Consider the following 21,626-nt stretch of genomic DNA (forward strand, 5'->3'; position numbering starts at 1 on the left):
CATCCCTGAAAACCCAGAATAAATGCTTCCTGTGCGCGAGGAAGTGATTCCTGCCCCTGCACTGACATGTTATCTCTTCTGCACTGCTCACCCTGGTTAGCCCTCTCCTGTGTAATGATCACTGGCGTGTGTACCATCTCTCCTACCCACCGGTAAGCTCCTTGCGGGTTTAAGGAGCTTGTCATCCTTTATGGAAACTGCCTCACCTTGAGGCACAGGACCTTTCACGGCCAAATGTCTAAAACATGGGTAATAACACATACGTTCTTTTGCCCTGATAACTTTTGAATCATTACAACAATCATTACAAAAAAGTATTTAAACGATAAAGTGAAAACAATGTAAAGCACCACAATCATAACAGAAGATTGGGGGCAGGAGGAGGATGCAAGTGAGAAAATACATCCTGAGGCTTCTGCTTCCCAGATGAGAGGTAAAGGTAGTTCAAAAAGCAGGTACTTCTTTTTAAATCTGCATCTTGCCCACTGGCCTCAGTCGCCAAAGAAAATGCTTCCTGGAGAGTCAAGTCCTCAGCCCAAAGGAGGGAGGAGACAGAGTGCCGCGTCCCAGCTGCGGGCACTCTGGTGCCCTGGTCCCCTTCCATGCTCATCATCAGTCAGGCGCATGGCAGCATCTGTGTCACCAGCACATCCCTCCCCTCCAGCATCCTGGGCTTGGGCCACTCTAGCCTTGGTGCTCCCCTGAGCCTCTCCCAGGAGGTGAGGGCAATAAACTGCAGCCGCTGGCCTCTCCCTCAGTCAACAGGTCTCCGCTTCGGCGGAGGACTGTCACACTCGGCTAACCAAGCAGAAGTAAGCAGCAAATCGCTAAGTGTGGATGGGCTGATACTTGGGGCTATTTCAAGGCCAATGTCCACTTAAGAACCCAAGCAGGAAACAGCTCCTCCCTGGGTTCTTCTTGACCAGAAGTTGTTCTAATGTCGCCCTGGCCTGGTGCTTGGGGAGTGGGCCACCACGACCCGCACATTAGCTCTCCCACACGACCTCCCCCCGATCGCCCCTGCCCTGCCCGCGGCTCCGAGCTCGCTCACCAATCTTGGCCAGGGAGGCCAGCAGGATCCACAGGGTGATCTCGAAGGGAATCTGCACGTGAGGGTAATCCAGGGTGAACACGGGCAACCGACTCTCCTCGAACGGCGTCGTTCCGGGAGCCACCACGCTCGCAGGGCTGGGCGGGCTGGAGCTGGTGCCCATGGCCCTGGGAGCGTCCAGCAGGGTCTCGGCCAGGGTGCCCGCTGGCCCCGCCACCTGCAGGAGCAGCAGCAGCAGTAGCGGCGGCGGCACAGGCAGGCTCCGCCCGGTGCCCGCCGGCTCCATGGGCTGGGCTCCCGGTGCGCCCCAGAGCCCCACGCTCGGCCCCCCAGCGCTCAGCGCATCGCGCCCCGCAACGCCGCTGGCTCTGCCCCCACAGTGCGGGGCAGCGACCGCCACCGCCGGTCCCCGCCGCCGCCGCGGGGCCGAGTCTCTGCAGCTCACGGGCTCGGTCCCCGCCGCGAGCCGGCACGGTGCCTGGCCCGGCGCGAACCCTTGGCCGCCCTCAGCCGCCCTCCGCCTCCGGCTGCCGGCCCATGCCCGGTCCCAGCTCGCCGACCGCAGCTGCAGGCCCTGCCCCGGGCGGCCCGCGGGCGGGGGCGGGGGCGGGGCGGGCGCGGCGCCCGTGCCGCGGGGCGGGTGGACGCGAGCACCGGGCCGGGGCGCCGCGCACCTGCCCGAGCCCGCGGGCGACGTGGGGCCCCGCTGGCCGCGGGGGCGGCCGCTGCGCTCCCCTCTCGCAAACACAGCGCGCCGAGGTCCGCCACCCCCGCGGCCAGCGAGCTCTGCGGGGACTCGCCGCGCTGGGCGCAAGGTGGCCGGAGCTGTCCCCGCCCCGGAGGCAGCGTCGGGCGTCCATCCAGTGAAGAGGCCGGCGCGACCCACGCGTGGCGCCCTTTTCCGCGCAGGCTGCTCCCAGGAGCCACCCTGGTGCGTTGAGTGTTTGGGGTGGGGGTGGCGCGCCGAAGTCTCGGGGTCGAGAGGGGCAGCCCGGGCTCAGGTAGGGCGCTACCTACATAGCCCTGGCGCCGCTGCCTTAGACCCGCTCGGAGCTCTGGGGAGGGCACGGCACGTTGGAAAAGCCTCGTTTTGTTCTGCTCGAGAGTTATCAGATCCTGTCCGGACTTTCTGCGCACCGAAACGCCGTGCAGGACTCGGTGTTCCCACGCGCCCCCGCCCCCGCGTCCCTTTCTTTTCCACCGGGTGCTGGCTCCACTCACGGCACCGCTGTCGCGTCCACTCTTCTCCCTGCCCCCGTCAGGAAAAAGAAAAACATCTTCCTCTGTTTTCAGGTTTAGAGGTGCACATGTCTGGGAGCAACCGAAATATAATTATTTCGTGGAAAACTAGTGATTTGCCTAGCTTAGCTCAGATTGACTTGCTCCGCTAATTACAGGACGGGCTGTGTGAGTACAGGGAAGGAAAGGAAGCGGGATTCTTCTTCTGGATCTGAAAGAGCTTCGTCATCCAGGGCAGTGTCCTCTGGCTGCAGCCTTCCTCAAGGGCGTTGAACCACTGCGTGCAGTCTTATTGTCACAGAACTTTATCACAAAAACGGAGAAGAACATAAAAGCAGAACAGTTGTTACTCAAGTAACTGAACCAATTTTCCCTTTCATATTTAGGAAGGAACATCTCTTTTCTAAACATGTTGATGTGTCAAACATGGCTTCTACTATTAAACCCCTGGCAATTCAACATTGAAAGGGTGTGTGTGTGTGTGTGTGTGTGTCAGGGGCGAAGTTCTAACAGAGCCAGTGAGCTGTGAGCAAAGGGTACTGCAAACATAAGTTCTCCACCTGAACAGAACCAGGGAAGGAAAGGTCATCTTTGGACCCTGAAAGTCATGCAGGGATGGGCCCAGGATGAAATGGGAGAAGGATTCTAGGAGATGACACACAGCACTTCAGTTAATATTTTATAAAGCATCAGTGTTTCAAAATACAACAGAATGGAAAGGTAAGGATGCGTTAGCTTTTTAAAAGAAGCAAGGAGCCATCCAAAAGACTGTTTCTCCTTTTCCATGAGAAAGCAATTAATTACTTTTTTAAAAAATTGAATATCTGTGCAAGGAACTTGTATTTTTCTTAATTAACACACACACAAAAACAGAGATCCAGAAATCCCTATTCCTGTTTTATGAGGGAAGAATTACAGATGCCGAAGTGTTTAACACAAACAAGCAAGCGTACAGACTTACCCGCGTTCACAGACCAAGTAAGGGTCCAGGAGGAATCCAGTCCAGGCCGATCTCTGCTCACACCAATTCCATCCCACCCTCCACTCCACAACTAGTTTAGAAAAATAGCAAGTTATTTTCTCGGGTGCTGTTCAATAGAGAATAGTAGAGAATGTTTTAAGGTTTTATTTAGAGTAAGCAAATTGGGCCAATTCTGAAAGTTTAGTGAAATACTCAGTAGTAGGGCAAGGATAAACTCAGTAATTTCTAGGAGTTTGATAAACAGAACGCTTTTTTAAATGATTGTGCACTATAAACAAAAAAATGAATAACTCATCTATATTTCTGAGACCTTTCCACTCATAGTAGCTGTAGAGATTAGAGACTCTAACATTGCTTTAACTTTATAAATCTATACTAGTGTAGTTAAAGGTTAGCAATGTTTTCTTACATTTGGAAAATACTTTTTTGTTTAGTCTTATAAATAGAAGATAAAGGACTTAGTTTAAATCACCCACACACCCACACACACTCTTTTCATCTTTTCCAGAAAGCAAATAAGAAAGAGTTAAATTACATCTCTATGGGAACACAGACTTGGCTGAGCCATTTCTTCAAAGGGCCCTGTGATTAGAAGCTCAGCCCCTGAAAGTGATAAACCACCACCCATTACTGTACCCAGGGAATGACTAAAGGTGAGATCATGTCTCTATCATGTTAAAATTCTTTAATGGCTTTCATTGCATTTAGAAGAACTGAAAGCCTACAGTGGCTCACCTGATGTGACCTGTGCCTCTTCTTCCCACTGCCTCGCTGCCCTCCCTGACCCCCAGTGGTCTGTGCACTCTGACCAATGGTGTGTACACACCCTCTCACCTCGGAGCCTTTGCATGTTATGTTCCCTACACTGGCGGACCTTTTTCCTCTGCCCTCCGCCTTATTAATTCCTTCTCGGGTCTCAACTCAGAGGTAACTGACTCAAGGAAGTCTCACTTGGCACCTGCCTTTCTGGACTAATCAGAGTTCCCATTCATGCCCTTTGCTATCTCCCAATACCTTTCCTTCTTAGTACTGAATCATTTTCCTTTCTGCTGCTAGTCTGAAAGCTCCATAAGGCAAGGACGTCTGTTGGAGTTCCTCTTCCATCCTTAGCTCCCAGCACAGTGCCTGGAGGACAGTAGTGCCCACGAAGACTGCGTTGCATAAATAAATGTGTGATCTGACCAGAATCGACCGCTCTCCGCCTGGGCACCTGGGCTCTGGCCCCTCTCGCAATTGCTCCAGTTGAAGGATGGATACACATGGTTCCACAGGAAATGCTTCCATCAAGTGATCCTGGTTCATATTTTGGGATCTTACATCTCCTTTTTTCCTTTCTACTCAACGATGTGAAGATGCAATTACATGACAGGATTTCTAAATATTTTCATCCATGGATTACTTGATTTGGATTGACCATCACACAGTAGCATAGGACTGTTTCCTAGGAATTTAGGAAGTTTCTCAGAGAAACTGGGGAATCTTTTCTTCCCTTTAATCTAGCATAGCCATTAGAATATGAACGTATTTAATGGCTCCCTGTACCGGGCATCTCTCTCCTGAGACCGAGTCATCAAGCAGGATGTATCTCTGGCACCACAAAAACCACAAAGGAGCTGGGAATCTGGCTTATGAGCAAGTGTACTTAAAAAATAAAAATGGAATCTCTGCAGAGATTAGGATCATCATCAAGGCCAAGGCTGGTCTTAAATCACACCCTAAATCCTGTCCTGGAAAGCTCTGGAGGACCCGAGGTAACCGTGTCTCCCCACAGAGCACGGAGCTTAATGACATTGTTGGATGTTGATCCCCCCTCCTCCCCGCCAGGATCTTCTGTGCGGAGGAGCAGGCAGAGGTCTCCAGAGACTTAGCTTATTGTCCCAAATGTTGCAGATGTAGAGCGACCGAGGAGAGGGAGTGACTTGTTCTTACGTGGCACTGGCACGCTCGCACCACAGCGGGGCGCCAGCGCTCTCTCCACGGCGGCCCCAGGACGCAGCGCAGGCTGGTTCTGCCAGAGCCGCGGGAGCAGAAGCGCCCTGCCACCCGCGCGGGAAGCCGGCAGAGTACCTCGTCCAAGATGATAGTTAGCACTGATATTTCACACGAGTGTTCGCACATTTCTATAATAGTCATATTTTAATTCCTTCCTTCTTTGAAATCTGAATTGTACGAACTCTAACCGCGTAGTTTTGTAATGATATTTCAATTAAAAAATCTTTGTCTATAAAAAGCACTTGTGCGCTGGCCGGGTGACTGTTGGTTGGAGTGCCACCCTACGTCAAAAGGTGGCAAGTTCGATTCCCGGTCAGGGCACACGGGGAGCCAGCCCATCGATGTTGCTTTCTCACCTTGACGTCTCTCTCTCCCCCTCCCCCTCTCCAAAATCAACAAACGCATCCTTGTGTACGGATAGGAAGATGTTGGCCCTCAGATTATTGTCCCCTTACCGATTCTGTTATTACGGTCGGCAGTTCTTGGTCTCAGCCGGCTTCCCCCCTAGAGCCGAGCGGCCCTGTGAGGGCGGGGCCGGCGGGCCCCGCTCCCCTCCCGCTGGCGTCTTCGCTTCATGTCCGCAGAGGAAGGTTGCTCTCCGAAGAGCTGCTTTCTACAATTCAAGGTCACACATCAGAGCAATACTTTAATATCGACGTCTCCTAGCATATTAAATAAACTCTGTCTTCAGCTATCTAACCACTAAGCTGTTGGAATAAGAAACTTTGTTTCTTTATGAAAGACTCGGATTTGATTCTAGGATGAATCCACACATCTGGGTGAAGGGACACACTGCGTGGTGACTCGCCCTCCTCGCCGTGATGTCAGACGGAGGGGTCCTGTCTGTGCCCGAAGGCTCCTGAGCTCTCGTGCGCAGCGCAGCAGCAACCAGCCCGGGCGCCTCTGAGCGCTGTCCGTCATTCGCACCAGGCACACGCGTCCATCACTGTAACAAATACTTATAGAGTCTCCACAGTTGGTAGTTGGTAGGCACCTTCATCTAAAAGTCTCTTTATAGCCTGGCTGGTGTGCTCAGTGGTTGAGGGTCGACCCTGCACCAAGAGGTCACCAGTTCAATTCCCGGTCAGGGCACCTGCCCACGTTGTGGGCCTGATCCCCAGCGGGGGGCATGCAGGAGGCAGCCAATCCATGTTCTCTCTCATCGATGTTTCTCTCTCTCCCTATCTCTTCCTCTGTCTCTAAAATTAATAACGAAAAATTTTAAAAAATAAAAGTCTCTTTGTACCTTTGGGAACACAGTCAATAAGAATACTGCTTCAAGAGTTGCAGGGGGGGGAAAGTAATGTGTCTTCTACCTTTCTGAGTTTTAGTTGAGTCCTCTATGCAAACAAACAACAACAGAAACAAAACATCAACAAGAGAAGAACAAACAGAAGTTTATTAGCATATATACCTCATGTACACATGGGTAATATCCAGGGGGAAAAGCTATCTCTCCAGGGTGGCTTAGAATTCAGGATAAAACACCATCTTTGTAGGGAAAGGAGAGGGGAGAAATGTAGCCTCTTCGAAGAGAGTAAATAATGTTTAGAAAAGATAACTGGGACGGGGTATGACAGTTTGTGACAACCTTTCCTGGTTGATGAAACGCTTAGGGAGAACATTTATTACAGTCAAGTTCCTTTTGGAGGTTCTAGGAAACCACAGAAACAGTCCCTGTGTACAGTCTGGACACAGCTGATGAGACTTCTGCATGAATTCTTATTAAATAAGGTCTGCACAAGCGTGGCTTTCAGAGAGCCCTTTGGACAGATAACTGGAAGCTCACAAAGCTTTAAGGAATCACTGGAGACCAGAGAGCAGCAGGCGTGGGCGAGCGCTGGGGGAGACCGGTTCTCACTCCGCACCCTTTACTTCCAGGTTTCACCTGGGTCAGACCTCTGTCTATTTCCAGCGTGGTAGTCAATGATTAAATCCCAGAGTACAAACCAAAGTATACATTTGCAAGTGTTCTCACCATTTCAACTCCTGTTTCTAGAAACATCTTTGCCATGATCGTGAAGGGTAGCAACATACCCCACCCCCAAATTCACCACTCTGGTTCATTGATTACTGTGTCCCATAAAACTATGAGGGCTGAGGATACACTGGGCAGGCAGGGCTCAGATGCCTGAGCTAAGGCGAGCAGGGCTGTGGGGGTCTTGTGGTCTGAGACCTCAGAGGGAAGAAAGGCAGTGCACATGGAGACGGAGAAGGAAATGTTCAGTAAATAAATGTTTGCTGGGCCATCTTTAACAATGGACATAGAGAGGACTTTGAATGAAAAGGTTTTGCTAGATTCCTCCTGGTTTATCATGCTTAGTTCATGTTAAATTAGACTTACCTGTGGTGATAGTTCCTTCCTGGGTCAGGTCCCCTATCTACACTCTTTTCGGCAATTAGGGGAAGGGCCAGAGTTTTCTCCTGATATTTCATTTATGAAAAATAACCACCTTAAAATAATCAACATCTCAAAAGATTTGGGGGTGCAAACTCTGCTTCCCACCAAAGATGATTAATCCCAGCGGTCGGTCCACTCCTGGGGTTGTGACCAGTCTTCTTCAAGCAACTGGTGGGTTTTCCAGAACATGCTTCCTTCCCTTCGCATGTGATTAGCAGGACAGTAGGAGTTTGCTGTGTCTGGAGTAGGTTTCTCCAGGCAGCGCTCCTGGGTGTGTCCCTAGGTTTGCGCACGTGCACGTCTCTAGCTAGGCGAACGGCAGACCCTCCGCAGTGCAGCCCCGGAGCACGGACCCGGGCCGGCCCGAGCCAGCGAATCAGCAGAGGAGGCTCCCTCTTCTCTCTTCTGTTTTATATTTTAAACAAACGTAAAACTTTATTATCAGATTCACAAGTAATGTTGCAAATAGAAAATGAATGCTTAATTCAGAACAATCTCCGCATTTTTGCTTTTTTATTTATTTTACACTGAAGAACAATTTGAAAATGCAAGCCTGTTCTATCATAATTAAATATTTTTCTTCTCCACCTCATTATTCTCTTCACAAATGACAAAAAATACATCTAGTTGATAACATTATTTCCCAGTAGTTGAGAAAGGAAAGTGAATTGAAAAGATACAAGTATTTGTATTACTACAAAAGTAACCTCATAAATAATGAAATATGGTGATCTCTGCATATTTAACAACACCCAGAAAGTATAAACTGCTTCTGCTTATCACAAGAACTACTTATTAAACATTATATTTATAAAAAAGGACAATAGGCTTGTCAATAATTATAAATATAACTAATTATAAACAGTAGAGAACTATTTTAATCCTACACAAATTACTTAACCCTCTTCTCCCTTCTTGTCCGTAGGGGTGACACTAAAGTTTAGGTTTAAGATGTCTGTTGACTAAATTGCAATGAAACGAAAGGACCCAATTCTGTTAAAAGCTCAATGAGAAGTATAATAGCAATTACATACCCCAATTCAGGGGAATGCTAATGCCTTTGTCCATCTTTATACACTTTCTATTTTTTTAATTTATATATTTATTTTCTTTATAGATATCTACTGAATTTATCGGGGTGACATTGGTTAATAAAATTACATAGGTTTGAGCTATACAATTCTACAACACATCATCTGTATATTGTACTGTGTGTTCACCACCCCAAGTCAAGTCTCCTTCTATTACCATTTATCCCCTTTACCCTGTTCTGCCTCCCCACACACTTTGAAGTTTATTGCAAAGCTTCCTTCAGAAAACAAAGCACTTTCCATTCCACATGTCACCTCTCCGATCCTGAAGTGAAACGTGTTACAAGACCCCTCTAGGGGCGTGCGTCCCAGGGTGATCACGCTTGGCCCGGCGGCCAGGGCTGTGCCTACAGCATGGTAGTTCCTCACAGAGGTCTTCAGATGAGTCAGACCTTGTATTTTAAGTCTTGAATATGTAGCAATTAGATTTTAAATTTATTAGGACAACGGGGAAGAAAAATGGATGAGCCCAATGTATTTAAAATCAAGACCATGGGAAACCAGGACAAAGACAGTTCCTACCACCTCATGGAAGGATTATCTTTGTAAAGAAAATGGAAAATTAATGCAGATTCATAGTATACATTACTTCTAATTTGATCAATATGCTATTTATATTTTTAATTATGTACATTTTTAGAAAACAGCCTCTCTTTCCCGTTTATGCCACCATTTCACGGAGAGAATATTTTGCTAGCTCTGGGTTTAGGGAATTCGGGCTATTCAGACACATTGGCTGCAAAGATTCCTGACATGGCTGCCACACAAACTGTGTATCAAACATAAAGAAAATTTTACTCCATAAACTACTTTAAATACATATTCTGTGATGTGCATTTAATATATTTAAAGCTCTTATATGTCATAATATAGATTTAATTTTATAAAAATTATTATAATAACTGAAGAGATAACTATAAATTAGGCCAACTAACAGGTATATAGTTTCCTACAAAAGAAATGATGATAGTAATAATAATGATAATGATAATAATAATAATAACATCCTCCTATTATATGATAAAAGCATATGTCCAATAAAACAAACATACTATAAACATCTAAAGAAAAATTTATTTATGAAAGGTGGTATGACATTATCAACATGACTCAAAATTTATGAAATTAATTGTACTGAACCTGAGATTTTACATCACAGTGAGGCTTCCTGAAAATTCTATTGAGGAGGTAAAAGTATCCTTTTATAAATATTTTTTCTGAAATACTTGACCAAATATTAGACTTAATTGTCTATTAGTGTTTATTATTGTACCAGTCTTTTGATGATTAACCATACATTTTACACTTATTCTTACAGTAGCTTTGTCTTGAATTTTTCTTTATAAATGTGAATATCATTTTTATCCTAGAATCAGTTGAGAAGAAAACTAATACACAAAATCAAATATGTGTGCGAATGAATGAATGGCAAAAAAAACACAATAGGTATCAGGAAAGTGCATAACAATTATGTGGGTTCTTATGCAGGCACATTTCTACAGCTTCCCAAATTTCAATTTCTTCATTTCTGTATTTACGAAATTGGTGTTATAATGTCTACATTTGAGAGTTGCAGTCAGAATGGATTGTAGAAATGTGTTTAAGTACCTAGAGCAGATCTGCACAGAGTACCCTTTAAAGTATGAACTGTCCTCCCTACAAGATCCCTGGCAGTCCCTTCCAGCCCCAGATTCTCTGTGTTGCAGGATGCAATGCCTAATGACCATCCATATTGGTCAATAACATTGGGGTCCTATATGAATCCCAGGGAATCATAAAGGTATATACTTAGACTAAGCCTTCTTCCACTTACACAGGGGTGTCATTTGGAACTAGTGGAAATATAACTCCTTCACAAGTGTGGTTAGGAAGAGGAATTCTTTGCTTTATGGATCAAGGGGTATTAAATGTGAATCAGTCAAAAGTAACTGTGATCAGCCCTGGCGGGTTTGGCTCAGCAGTTGGAATGTCGGCCTGCAGACCAGAGAGTCCTGGGTTCGGTTCCCGCTAGGGGCACATACCAAAAAAGAAAGAAAGAAAGAAAGAAAGAAAGAAAGAAAGAAAGAAAGAAAGAAAGAAAGAAAGAAAGAAAGAAAGAAAGAAAGAAAGAAAGAAAGAAAGAAGGAACTGTGATCCTACTTGTATTTTTCTAATCACTTGGGTACTTATAGAAACAATTTGAAGAACATAAAAATAAGAGGGGAGAAAATTCAAAATGGCAGAGGAGGAGGTGGAAGCTACACTCACCTCCTTCTAGGACCAAACTAGAATTACAACTCAATTATAGAATAATCATCCTGAATAACTAGCTGAAGACCAGCTGAAGAAAGTCTTATAAGCAAGGATTTACAGAAGAAGCCAGACTGCTGCAAACAGGTTGACAAGGGCTAATCCCAGGCAGCACCTGACATTGGCCTGCACCGGAGTCCCTCCCAAGAGGCCTAGAACCAACACACCGAATGGCCAGTTTCAGACAACATCAGAGCAGGATTCAATAAGCTTCACAAGCACATCCACAGGAAGTTCTAAGCAGGCACCAAACCTGCTGTGGTGAATTTCACTTTGTGTGGTCACACCTGCACAGCAGCTTATATGCCATGGTGGAGGTTGAGCCCACAGTCAGCCAGCCTGAGGGTTGATCCCATGCACAAATGAGCCAATAATAATAAAGATTTAATTACAACATCAGGGCCCATTTAACCCACATAAGAGACATTCCTGGAATTCAGGTAATCAAGGAGACTGTACCACTGGACCCCACAGGACACCTACTACATAAGGCCACACAACAAAGACTGGGGTTCATAACAGATCTATCTAATACATAGAAAAAAACACAAAGATGCAGCCAAATTGGCGAGACAAAGAAACAGGCCCCAAGTGAAAGAACAGGAGAAATCCCCAGAAAAAGTGCTAAATGAAATGGAGGCAAGCAATTTATCCGATATAAAGTTCAAAGTAATGGTTACAAGATGCTCAGCAGCATGAAAAATGCATAAAAACTATAAAGGATAACCAGTCACAAATGAGGACTATAACATCTGAAATGAAGAATACGCTGGAAAGCATAAACAGTAGGTTGGATGAAGCAGAAAACTGATTCAGTGATTGGAAGACACGGTAGAAAAAAACATCTAATCAGAGCAACAACAACAACAAATAATAAAAGGATAGTTTAAGGAACCTTTGGGACAGCATGAATTGTAACAACATCTGCATTGAATAAATAATGACTGAAAACTTCCCTAATCTGGTGAATGAAAAAGATGCACAAGTCCAGGAAGCACAAAGAGTCCCAAATGAGCTAAACCCAAAAAAGGTTCACACCAAGACACATCATAATTAAAACAGTAAAAGTTAAAGACAAAGAAATAGCCCTGGCCGGTTTGGCTCAGCGGTTAGAGCGTCAGCCTGCAGTCCAGAGAGACCCGGGTTCGGTTCCTGCTAAGGGCATGTACCTTGGTTGCAGTTTGTCCCTGGCCCTGGTTGGGTTGTGTGGGTGGCAACCACTCGATGTGTCTCTTTCACATCGACGTCTCTCTCTCTCTCTTTCTCTCCCTCCTACTCTATCTGAACAACAACAACAACAACAGCAACAAATGTTCTCAGGTGAGGATTTAAAAAAAAGACAAAGAAATAATCTTTTTTTTTTTTTTTTTTTATCCTCACCCGAGGACATTTTTCCATTTTTTGTTCAGATAGAGCGGGAGGGAGAGAGAGGAAGAGAGAGAGAGAGAAACATCGATGTGAAGAAACACATCGAGTGGCTGCCACCCGCACGACCGACCAGGGCCGGGGACAAACTGCAACCGAAGTACGTGCCCTTAGCGGGAACCGAACCCGGGTCTCTCCAGACCGCAGGCCGACACTCTAACCGCTGAGCCAAACCGGCCAGGGCCAAAGAAATAATCTTAAAAGCCACAAGAGAAAGACAGTTAGATACCTACAAGAGAGCTCCCATAATCTTGTCAGCTGATTTCTCAACAGAAACATTTCAGGACAAAAGGGAATGGCATGAAATATTTAAAGTGATGAAAAGCAAGAATGTACAACCAAGACTAATTTACCCAGTCATTCTGTCATTTAAAATTGAAGGAGAAATAGAGAGCTTCTCAGACAAGAAAAAACTAAAGGTGTTTGTTACCACCAAACCAGTATTACAAGAAAATTTAAAGGGCTTGCTTTAAGAAGAAGGAGAAGAGGAAAAAGAAAAAGGAGAAGGAGAAGGAGAAAAAGAAGAAGAAGAAAAAAAGAGAAACATAGTTAAAAAAATGAAAGGGCAATAAATATGTACCTATCAATAATCACTTTAAATTTAAATGGCTTAAATGCTCTAATCAAAATACAAATGGTAGCTGAATGGCACAAGACCAATCTATATTTGCTGTCTACAAGAGACCCACCTCAGAACAAAAGATCCAGACAGACTACAAGTATAAGTTTGGAAAAAGATATTTCATGCAAAAGAAAAAAACAAAACAAAAAAGTTGGGGTAGCAATATGTATTATCTGATAAAATAGACTTTAAAACCAAGGCTACAGTAAGAAACAAAGAAGGACACTACATCATGGTAAATGGAGCAATCCAACAAGAGGATATAACAATTGTAAATATTTATGAACCCAACATAGGAGCACCTAAATATCAAAAGAAAATCTTGATCAACATAAAGGGAGAGATTGACAGTAATACAGTCATAGTAGGGGATTTTTTTTTTTTTTTTTTTTTTATCTTCACCTGAGGACATTTTTTTTTTTCATTTTTTGTTCAGATAGAGTGGGAGGGAGAGAGAGAGAGAGAGAAACATCGACATGAAAGGGACACATCGAGTGGCTGCCACCCCCACGACCCAACCAGGGCCAGGTACAAACTGCAACCAAGGTATGTGCCCTTTGCGGGAACCAAACCTGGGTCCCTCTGGACTGCAGGCCGACACTCCAACCACTTAGCCAAACCGGCCAGGGCCATAGTAGGAGATTTTAATACCCTGATGGGTAGATCTTCCAGAGAGAAAATCAACAAGGAAAGAGCAGCCTTAAATGACACACTAGATTAAATGGATTTAATTGTTATCTTCAGAACATTTCATCCCAAAGCAGCAGAATATAAATTATTTTCAAGTGCACAAGGAACATTTTCTAGGATAGACCACATACCAGTACACAAAACTAGTCTAAATAAAATTTAAATATTAATATCATATCATCTTCTCTGACCATAATTCTATGAAACTAGAAATCAATCACAAGAACAAAACTGAAAAAAAAACACAAAAACATGAAGGTTAAACAACATGTTACTAAACAATGAATGGGTTAACAATGAGATAAAGAAAGAAATCAAAAGTTATCTTGAAACAAATGAAAATGAGAACACAACAACAAAAATTTATGGGACACACTGAAAGCAATCCTGAGAAGAAAAGTCATAGCATTATAGGCCTATCTCAACAAACAAACAAAAAACCTCCACAAATAAACAATCTAACTTTACAATTAAAGAAACTTAAAAAAGAACAACAACAAAGCCCAGAGTAGAAGAAAAGAATTAATAAAGATCAGAGCAGAAACAAACAAAAGTAGTCTAAAAAATAATATAAAAGATGAATGAAATCAAGAGCCAGATCTTTGAAAACGTAAACAAGATTAAGAAACCTTTAACCAGATTCACCAAGAATAAAAGGACCCAAATAACTAAAATCAGAAATAAAAGAGAAAAAATAACAACCAACACCAAAGAAACACAAAGGATTGTAAGAAAATATTACGAACAACTACATGCCAACAAATTAGGTAACCTGGACAAAATGGATGAATAGACAGATTACAACTAGTAGGATTGAAACAGTAATAATAATTAAAAAAAAAAAAAAAAACTCCCAACAAACAAAAGTCCTGGATCAGATGGGTTGACGGTGAATTAACCACATACTCAAAGAAAAAGTAACATTTATTTTTCTCAAATGCTTCCAAATATTTCAAGAGTAGGGAAGACTCCTAAGCTCATTTTTTTAAAACTTGGTTTTATTTATTTATTTATGTTTATCCTCACCCAGGGACATTTTTGCATTTATCTTCAGATAGAGCAGGAGGGAGAGAGGGAGGGACAGAGAGAGAAACATCGATGTGAGAGAGACATATCCGCACAACCCCAAAGAGGGACAGTACTGTCCTAATTACAAAACAAAATAAAGACACAACAAAAAAAGAAAATTATAGGCCAATATCTTTGACAAACGTAGATGCTAAAATCCTCAACAAAATATTAGCAAACTTGATCTAGCAATCCATTAAAAAGATTATACATTACAATCAAATAGAGTTTATTCCAGGAATACAAGGCTGGTACAATATCCACGAATCAATTAATGTGATACACCACATAAACAAAATGAAGGATAAAAAACACAAGATTATATCAATAGATGCAGAAAAAGCACTTGATAAAATCCAGAACTCATTTATGATAAAAACTCCCAACAAAGTGGGAATAGAGAGAGCATACCTTAATGTAATAAAGGCCATATATATCAAACCCTCAGCCAGCATCACACTCAATGGGCAAAAACTATAAGTGTTTCCCTTAAGATCGGAACAAGACAGGAAGTTCTCTCTCATCACTTTTATTCACCATAGTACTGGAAGTCCTAGCTATAGCAATCAGATAAAAGAAGAAATCAAAGGCATCCAAATAGGAAAGGAAAAAGTAAAACTGTCTCAATTTGCAGATAACATGATATTGTATGTAGATACCCCTAAAGATTCCACCAAAAAAACTACTAGAACTGATAAATAAATTCAATAAAGTAGCAGGATACAAAATAAATATTCAGAAATCAGTAGCATTTTTATACAGCAATAATGAACTATCAGATAGGGAAACTAAGAAAACAATCCAGTACATAATTGCTTCAAAAATTAAATACCTAGAAATAAAATTAACCAAGGATGTAAAAGACTTGTACCCAGAAAATTGTAAGATACTGAAGAAAGAATTGAAGAAAATACAAATAAGTGGAAGCATATTCGTGAATAGAAAAAAGTAACATCATTAAAATGTCCATACTATCCAAAGCAATCTGTAGATTCAACCCAATTCCTATAAAGATACCAATGGTGTATTTTACCGAACTAGAACAGATATGGAACCACAAAAGATCCTGAAAAGCAACAAAGATCCTGAGAAAGAAGAACAAAGTTAAATGAAACATGCTATAAGACCATAGTAATCAAAATAGCATGGTCATTCAGAATGGATGAACCTGGAGATTATTATGCTAAGCGAAATAAGTCAGTGTGAGAAAGACAAATATCATGTGATATCACTTGTATGTGAAATCTAATGAACAAAATAAACTGATGAACTAAAGAGGTCCAGAGACATGGAAGTAGGGAACAGACTGACAGATCTCAGAGGAAAGGGAAGGTGGAGGGAGCAAGAACAGACTAACCAAAGAACATATATGCATAGATGCATAACCCATGGACACAGACAACAGTGTGGGGAAGGCCTGTGGTAGGTGGGTGGTGCTTGGAGGGGGCCAAGGAGGGGAAAATAGGGACATCTGTAAAACTGTCCAAAATAAATAAAATACAAAAACAAAAACCCTAAACCCCATCATGGTCATGGCTTTAAAACAGACATATAAATCAATGGAACAGAATAGAAAGCCCACAAATAAATCCTCATTTTTATGGTCAAATAATATTTCACAAAGGAGGCAAGTACATACAGTGGGGTGAAGATAGTCTATTCAATAAATAGTGTTGGACAGATAAGTGCAAAAAAAATGAAACTAGACCCCTTCTTACATTATACATAAGAATAAGCTCAAATGGATTAAAGATTTAAATATTAGACTCGAAACCATAAAAAGCCTAGAAAAAAACAGGCAGTAAAATCTTGGACATTTCTTGTAGCTATATATTCTTTTCTGATATATTCTCTCTGGCAAGAAAATCACACACAAAAAAAATAATAATAAAGAGATGGCACTACATCAAACTAAAAAGGTTTTGCACAGCAAAAGAAACCATAAACAAAATAAAAAACACACTGAATGGAAGAACATTCGCTGATACATCTGATAAGGGATTAATATACAAAATTTATAAAGAACTTACAAAATTCAAAACCAAAAAAATCAAATAATTCAATTTAAAACAAGGCAAAGGACCTGAATAGACACTTCTCCAAAGAGGCCAAGAGACATTTGAAAAGATGCTCAATGTCACTAGTCATCAGAGATGTGCAAACTAAAACTATGAGATGTTACCTCACACCTGTCAGACTGGTTATCATTAATAAGTCAACAAACATGTTTTGCCCGGATGTAGAGAAAAGGGAACCTAGCACACTGTGGAAAGCAGTATGCAGTTTCCGCCAAAAAAATTAAACATGGAACGGCCTTATGACACAGTGATTCCACTTCTGGGAATTTATCCGAAGAACCCCAACACACAAATTTGAAAATATATATATATATATGCATCCCTATGTTCATTGCAGCATTATTTACAATAGCTAAAATTTGGAAACAACTCAAGTGTCCATCAGTAGATGAGTGGATAAAAACGCTGTGGTACATATACACAATGGAATACTATGAGACTATAAAAAGAAGAAAATATTACCCTTTGCAACAGCATGGATGGACCTGGAGAGCATAACGCTAAGTGAAATAAGCCAGTCGGAGAAAATCAAGTACTATATGATTTCACTCATTCATACAATCTAATGAACAAAATAAGTAAGCAAAACAGAGACATACTCAGAGATAGATAGCAGGCTGACAGCTGTCAGATGTGGGGCCAGGGATGGTGGTAGAAGGATTGAGCAGAAAAGAAAAAGAGAGAGAGAGAGAGAGAGAGAGAAAACCCGTGAACATGGCCAACAGTGTGCTGATTGGTGGGGGGAGGAGCACTGGGGAGGTGGATGATGGTGATGGAGGAAACTTGACTTGGGGTAACGAACACAAAATACAGTCTACAGATGATGTGTTGTAGAATTGTGCACTGGAATCCTGTACAATGTTAACCAGTGTCACCCCAATAAATTCAATAAAAGGGAAAAATAAATAAATAAATTAATTAATTAAAAATAATTAAAACAATAGTGGGGAAGGAGAGTGATTGCCCAAAACACAAGTCTGTACCATGTACTCAATCCACCATTTTTCTTTGAATTTATAGGTACATTGGACAAGAATGACAAGTTCTACTGGTATGTAAATAAGACAAATTTCATTTCTACTGGACTTAACGTCAGGTCTATTTAGGTTTGCGTTCTAGATTAAATTCATGCCTGTGAGGGTTCTTTTCCAGCTACTCGAACACTTGGACACAGTTACCAAGCTAAGGAGTTAGCAGTGCAGTGATCCAGGAACACTGTGCAGTCCTGGAAGTTAAACGTTAGCAGGAAGGATTTCCAACAACAGTTTATTAGTTCACACCTACAGCCACGCCAGTGGCGCCTCTGGAAGGTGACTGGGCCCGAGACCCTGTGCTCACACACTTCCTGTTCAGCAGCTACGTCATGGCAGGACCCAGCGATCCTGGCTTATGAACTAATCGCCGAAGCCAAACAATCACTGAAACTCAAGGGGCTTGGATGCCTCTTAGTAATACTTTTCGTGGGTGGGGTGTGACAGTCCCCACAAGACTAAATAGTAGAAGAAAACGAGGAAGGGAAGGTCCCTACACCAGCTCTGGAGGGTCACATCTTCACCCCTCCTTTTATAAACTAGTCTCTGGGGGTCTGGCTGGAAAAGGAAGAGCTGCGTCTCCATCTTATGGGAGAAAATTACACAAAAAAGCACACGCACACGCGCACACACACGTGCAGGTGCACATGCACAATCTTTTCCGTTCCAACACTTACAGTTACAGGAGAGCAAGGGCCTAAAAATTGCTCGAACTTGCTCAGAGATCAGTGCCATAGCCAAGTCAAGAGTTCTGACCTCCTGACTCACAGCTGAGCGTCTTCCCATTCAACTTTGTACCGCTGGGTGCCTGGCGGTCCAAACACGTTAATGTGCCTTAAACACTGTCGGCATCTATCTGGGATCGACTGGGGAGTCAGTAACTACGTGGCCTACATGAAGATACGTATGAGCAGGGGAGCCGTGGGCTCTGGTGCAGACACGGCCGAGTCCAAGAACCACACTGCGCACGACCAGCCCTGAAAATGGCACCAGCAAGGCCTCAGGAAAACTCCCTCACAAAGATCTGGATCTCCTAAGGGGGTAGACCCCCAAGTTGCCGAGGCACATGCGTGTGCCAAGGAGCACAAGGAGGGCCTGGAGAAGATGCAGGCCACGAGCCAAGGCTGTCAGGTTCCCCGTGAAGCCCAGGAGGTCAAACCCAAGCTCCCAAAGGGGGGCAGCTACAAGCGAGTTCCATGGACTTTGCCTACATCACTCACCCCAAAGTTGGGGAACACACTCGTGTCCACATTGCCGAGGGCCTCGGGCTCTGCTGGCCAAAATCCAAGGTCAAGGTTCAAACAAAGCCCAGGAAGCGGCTGCAGCTCAGGCTCTCAAAGCCCCCCACCCCCACCCCCAGGCTTCGGAGTGGAGGCCTCTGTCTGCCGATATGAAGACAAGGACTTGTGTGATCCTGGGCTGCTCTCTTCATGGAGCTGGTGTCCTGTGATGCATGTACAAATACACCTGAGGCAGGACCTGTCAAAATATATATATATATATATATATTTATTTATTTATTTATAAGTAAAAAGTAATCACAGATGCTCAGGCATAATGAGATTCCACACTTTTGGATTGTTCACTATGAAGCCTGATATTATCAGGGTAAATGAGATTTGTGAGGAAATGGTTAGCTTGGGACAGAAGAGAAACTCAAATAATTTTTTTGATCCCAGGGAATGTAGGAACAGCCTGTCTATTCTCTTGGCCAGAAAGAATTTTGAAAAGTGAAAAGTTCTTGTTGATTTTCCATGAATATACAGACATTCTCAGAAGTTGAAATCAAATCTAGCTAAAGGCAAGAGACTATTTCAAAACATACACAGACACACACACAGAAACACAGACACACACACAAACATAGAAACACAGACACACACACAAACATAGAAACACAGACACACAGAGACACACAGACACACACAGACACACACATACAGACACACACACACAGACACACACAGACACACACATACAGACACACACACAGACACATACACAGACACACACAGACACACACACAGACACAGACACACACACAGACACACACACACACACATACACAGACACACACACAGACACACAGACAGATACAGACACACATACAGACACATACACAGACACACACACGCATGCACGCAGCTCAGCGCGGCCTGGATTCTCGGCAGGGAACCCAGCAGGCCCCTGCTGACACCAGCAGCTGCTGCCTGTCCTGTCCTGTCCTGTCCTGTCCTGTCCTGTCCTGTCCTGTTTTCTAGACTCACAGCAGCTCACCGGCCCTCAGGAGAACAGCTGCAGGAAGGAGGCTTCAGTGAGGAAGCCTAACAGTGCCCACGTGGTAAAGCCGAGCGCGGTCAGCTGTGATAGGAATCTCCATGGTTGCTAAGGGAGCAACAAAATTAGAAACGTCAGCCCAGTTTTCTCCCCTGTTCTCCATTTACTCACTTAGTGATGTCGTCACTGTTTCTCAAACTTTGGATACCTGTCTAACGACAAGTAGAACATTTTCAAATTATCTAGATTAATGCATTAAAAGAAAAGAAATGGTTATGTCACTTATACTTTTCACTGAATTACCTGTATGATTCACTCACTTTTCCATTTCGCTTTTCTGATGGAGACCTGAGCTCCCCTACCACCATAAGGTCTGTCCCTCCCCCTTCCCTGTTTGACTCTACTGTTACAGAAGGTCCATACTATGACTTGTATTTAAGTACATAATACACATGCTTAGCTTCATCAGTTCTGTATGTTTGTGTTTTGTCTTCCCCTTCATACTTTTCCAAAGGAAGTAATGAAACTAAAAGTATTCCTTAAGTGAGCAGAGGCTCCGCCATGTGCTTTTCATAGGTTTGTTTTCATGGTATGTCTACATCCTCCCCGCTTCTCCTCCTCTTGTTCCCCCCTTTTCCTTTCATACACACACACATACACATGCACACACACACATGCACATATACATACACACACACACAGACATATATGTCCATACACACGAAACTCAGTCTGGAGCCATGCACACAGAACTAAATGACTCTACCTCATAGCACAGTGCTCCCCAGCTCACTCACGTGTCCATCCATGTATCTACCTACTGACCTATCTCCATCCCCATAACGTTCCCACATATGAACAAGGAACCCCGGTTCCTTCTCCTTATAATCCAACCCGAGTCTAATCTGCTCCAGGCTTTTATTGTATTTTTAGCTGGTCAGAAAGTGCTCTCAGATTACTCTCAACTTTTTCATATCATTAACACCTCTGTTATGGTCCTTGGGAAGGGATATTATAAGAGTTAGGCTTGGAATGGTGACAAGGAATACCTGGAAATAAAAACTACCGTGGAGAAATGGGTATGCCCATTTACTTGGAAGTGTTCACATGAAAAATTATTTGTCTTATATTAAATCATCTCTAACAACTGATGGGCTCACTGCCTGAGTCATAGTTGGACTGAGTGTTAAGGCAACAAAAATATATTAAATATTTGACTCACTCACCTTGTGTACATCCAATTCAAGGTAAGAGGTTACTTTTGAAAAACATGCCCACAGTGCAATCCAGTTTTACTATTTAAGAACCAGTTCTTGTAAACCTGTTCTTAAGATCTGCTTTTAATTCAGACATCAAACAAAGCTGTAGAACCAGTTCCTCTGTTAGGCTG

General features: G+C 43.4%; 1 protein-coding gene across 1 annotated transcript in view; it reads right to left on the reverse strand.

Moving 5' to 3' along the window:
* SLC9A2 (solute carrier family 9 member A2) overlaps nt 1–1,337 on the reverse strand; it is a 97,822-nt gene extending 96,485 nt beyond the window's left edge. The window contains exon 1 of the mRNA XM_036262956.1: nt 1,052–1,337. Coding sequence (XP_036118849.1) covers nt 1,052–1,337 — 286 coding nt within the window. The remainder of the gene's footprint in view (nt 1–1,051) is intronic.
* Nucleotides 1,338–21,626: the final 20,289 nt, after the last annotated feature.

Source organism: Molossus molossus, unplaced genomic scaffold, assembly GCF_014108415.1.
Source record: "Molossus molossus isolate mMolMol1 unplaced genomic scaffold, mMolMol1.p scaffold_m16_p_15, whole genome shotgun sequence".
NCBI lineage: Eukaryota > Metazoa > Chordata > Mammalia > Chiroptera > Molossidae > Molossus > Molossus molossus.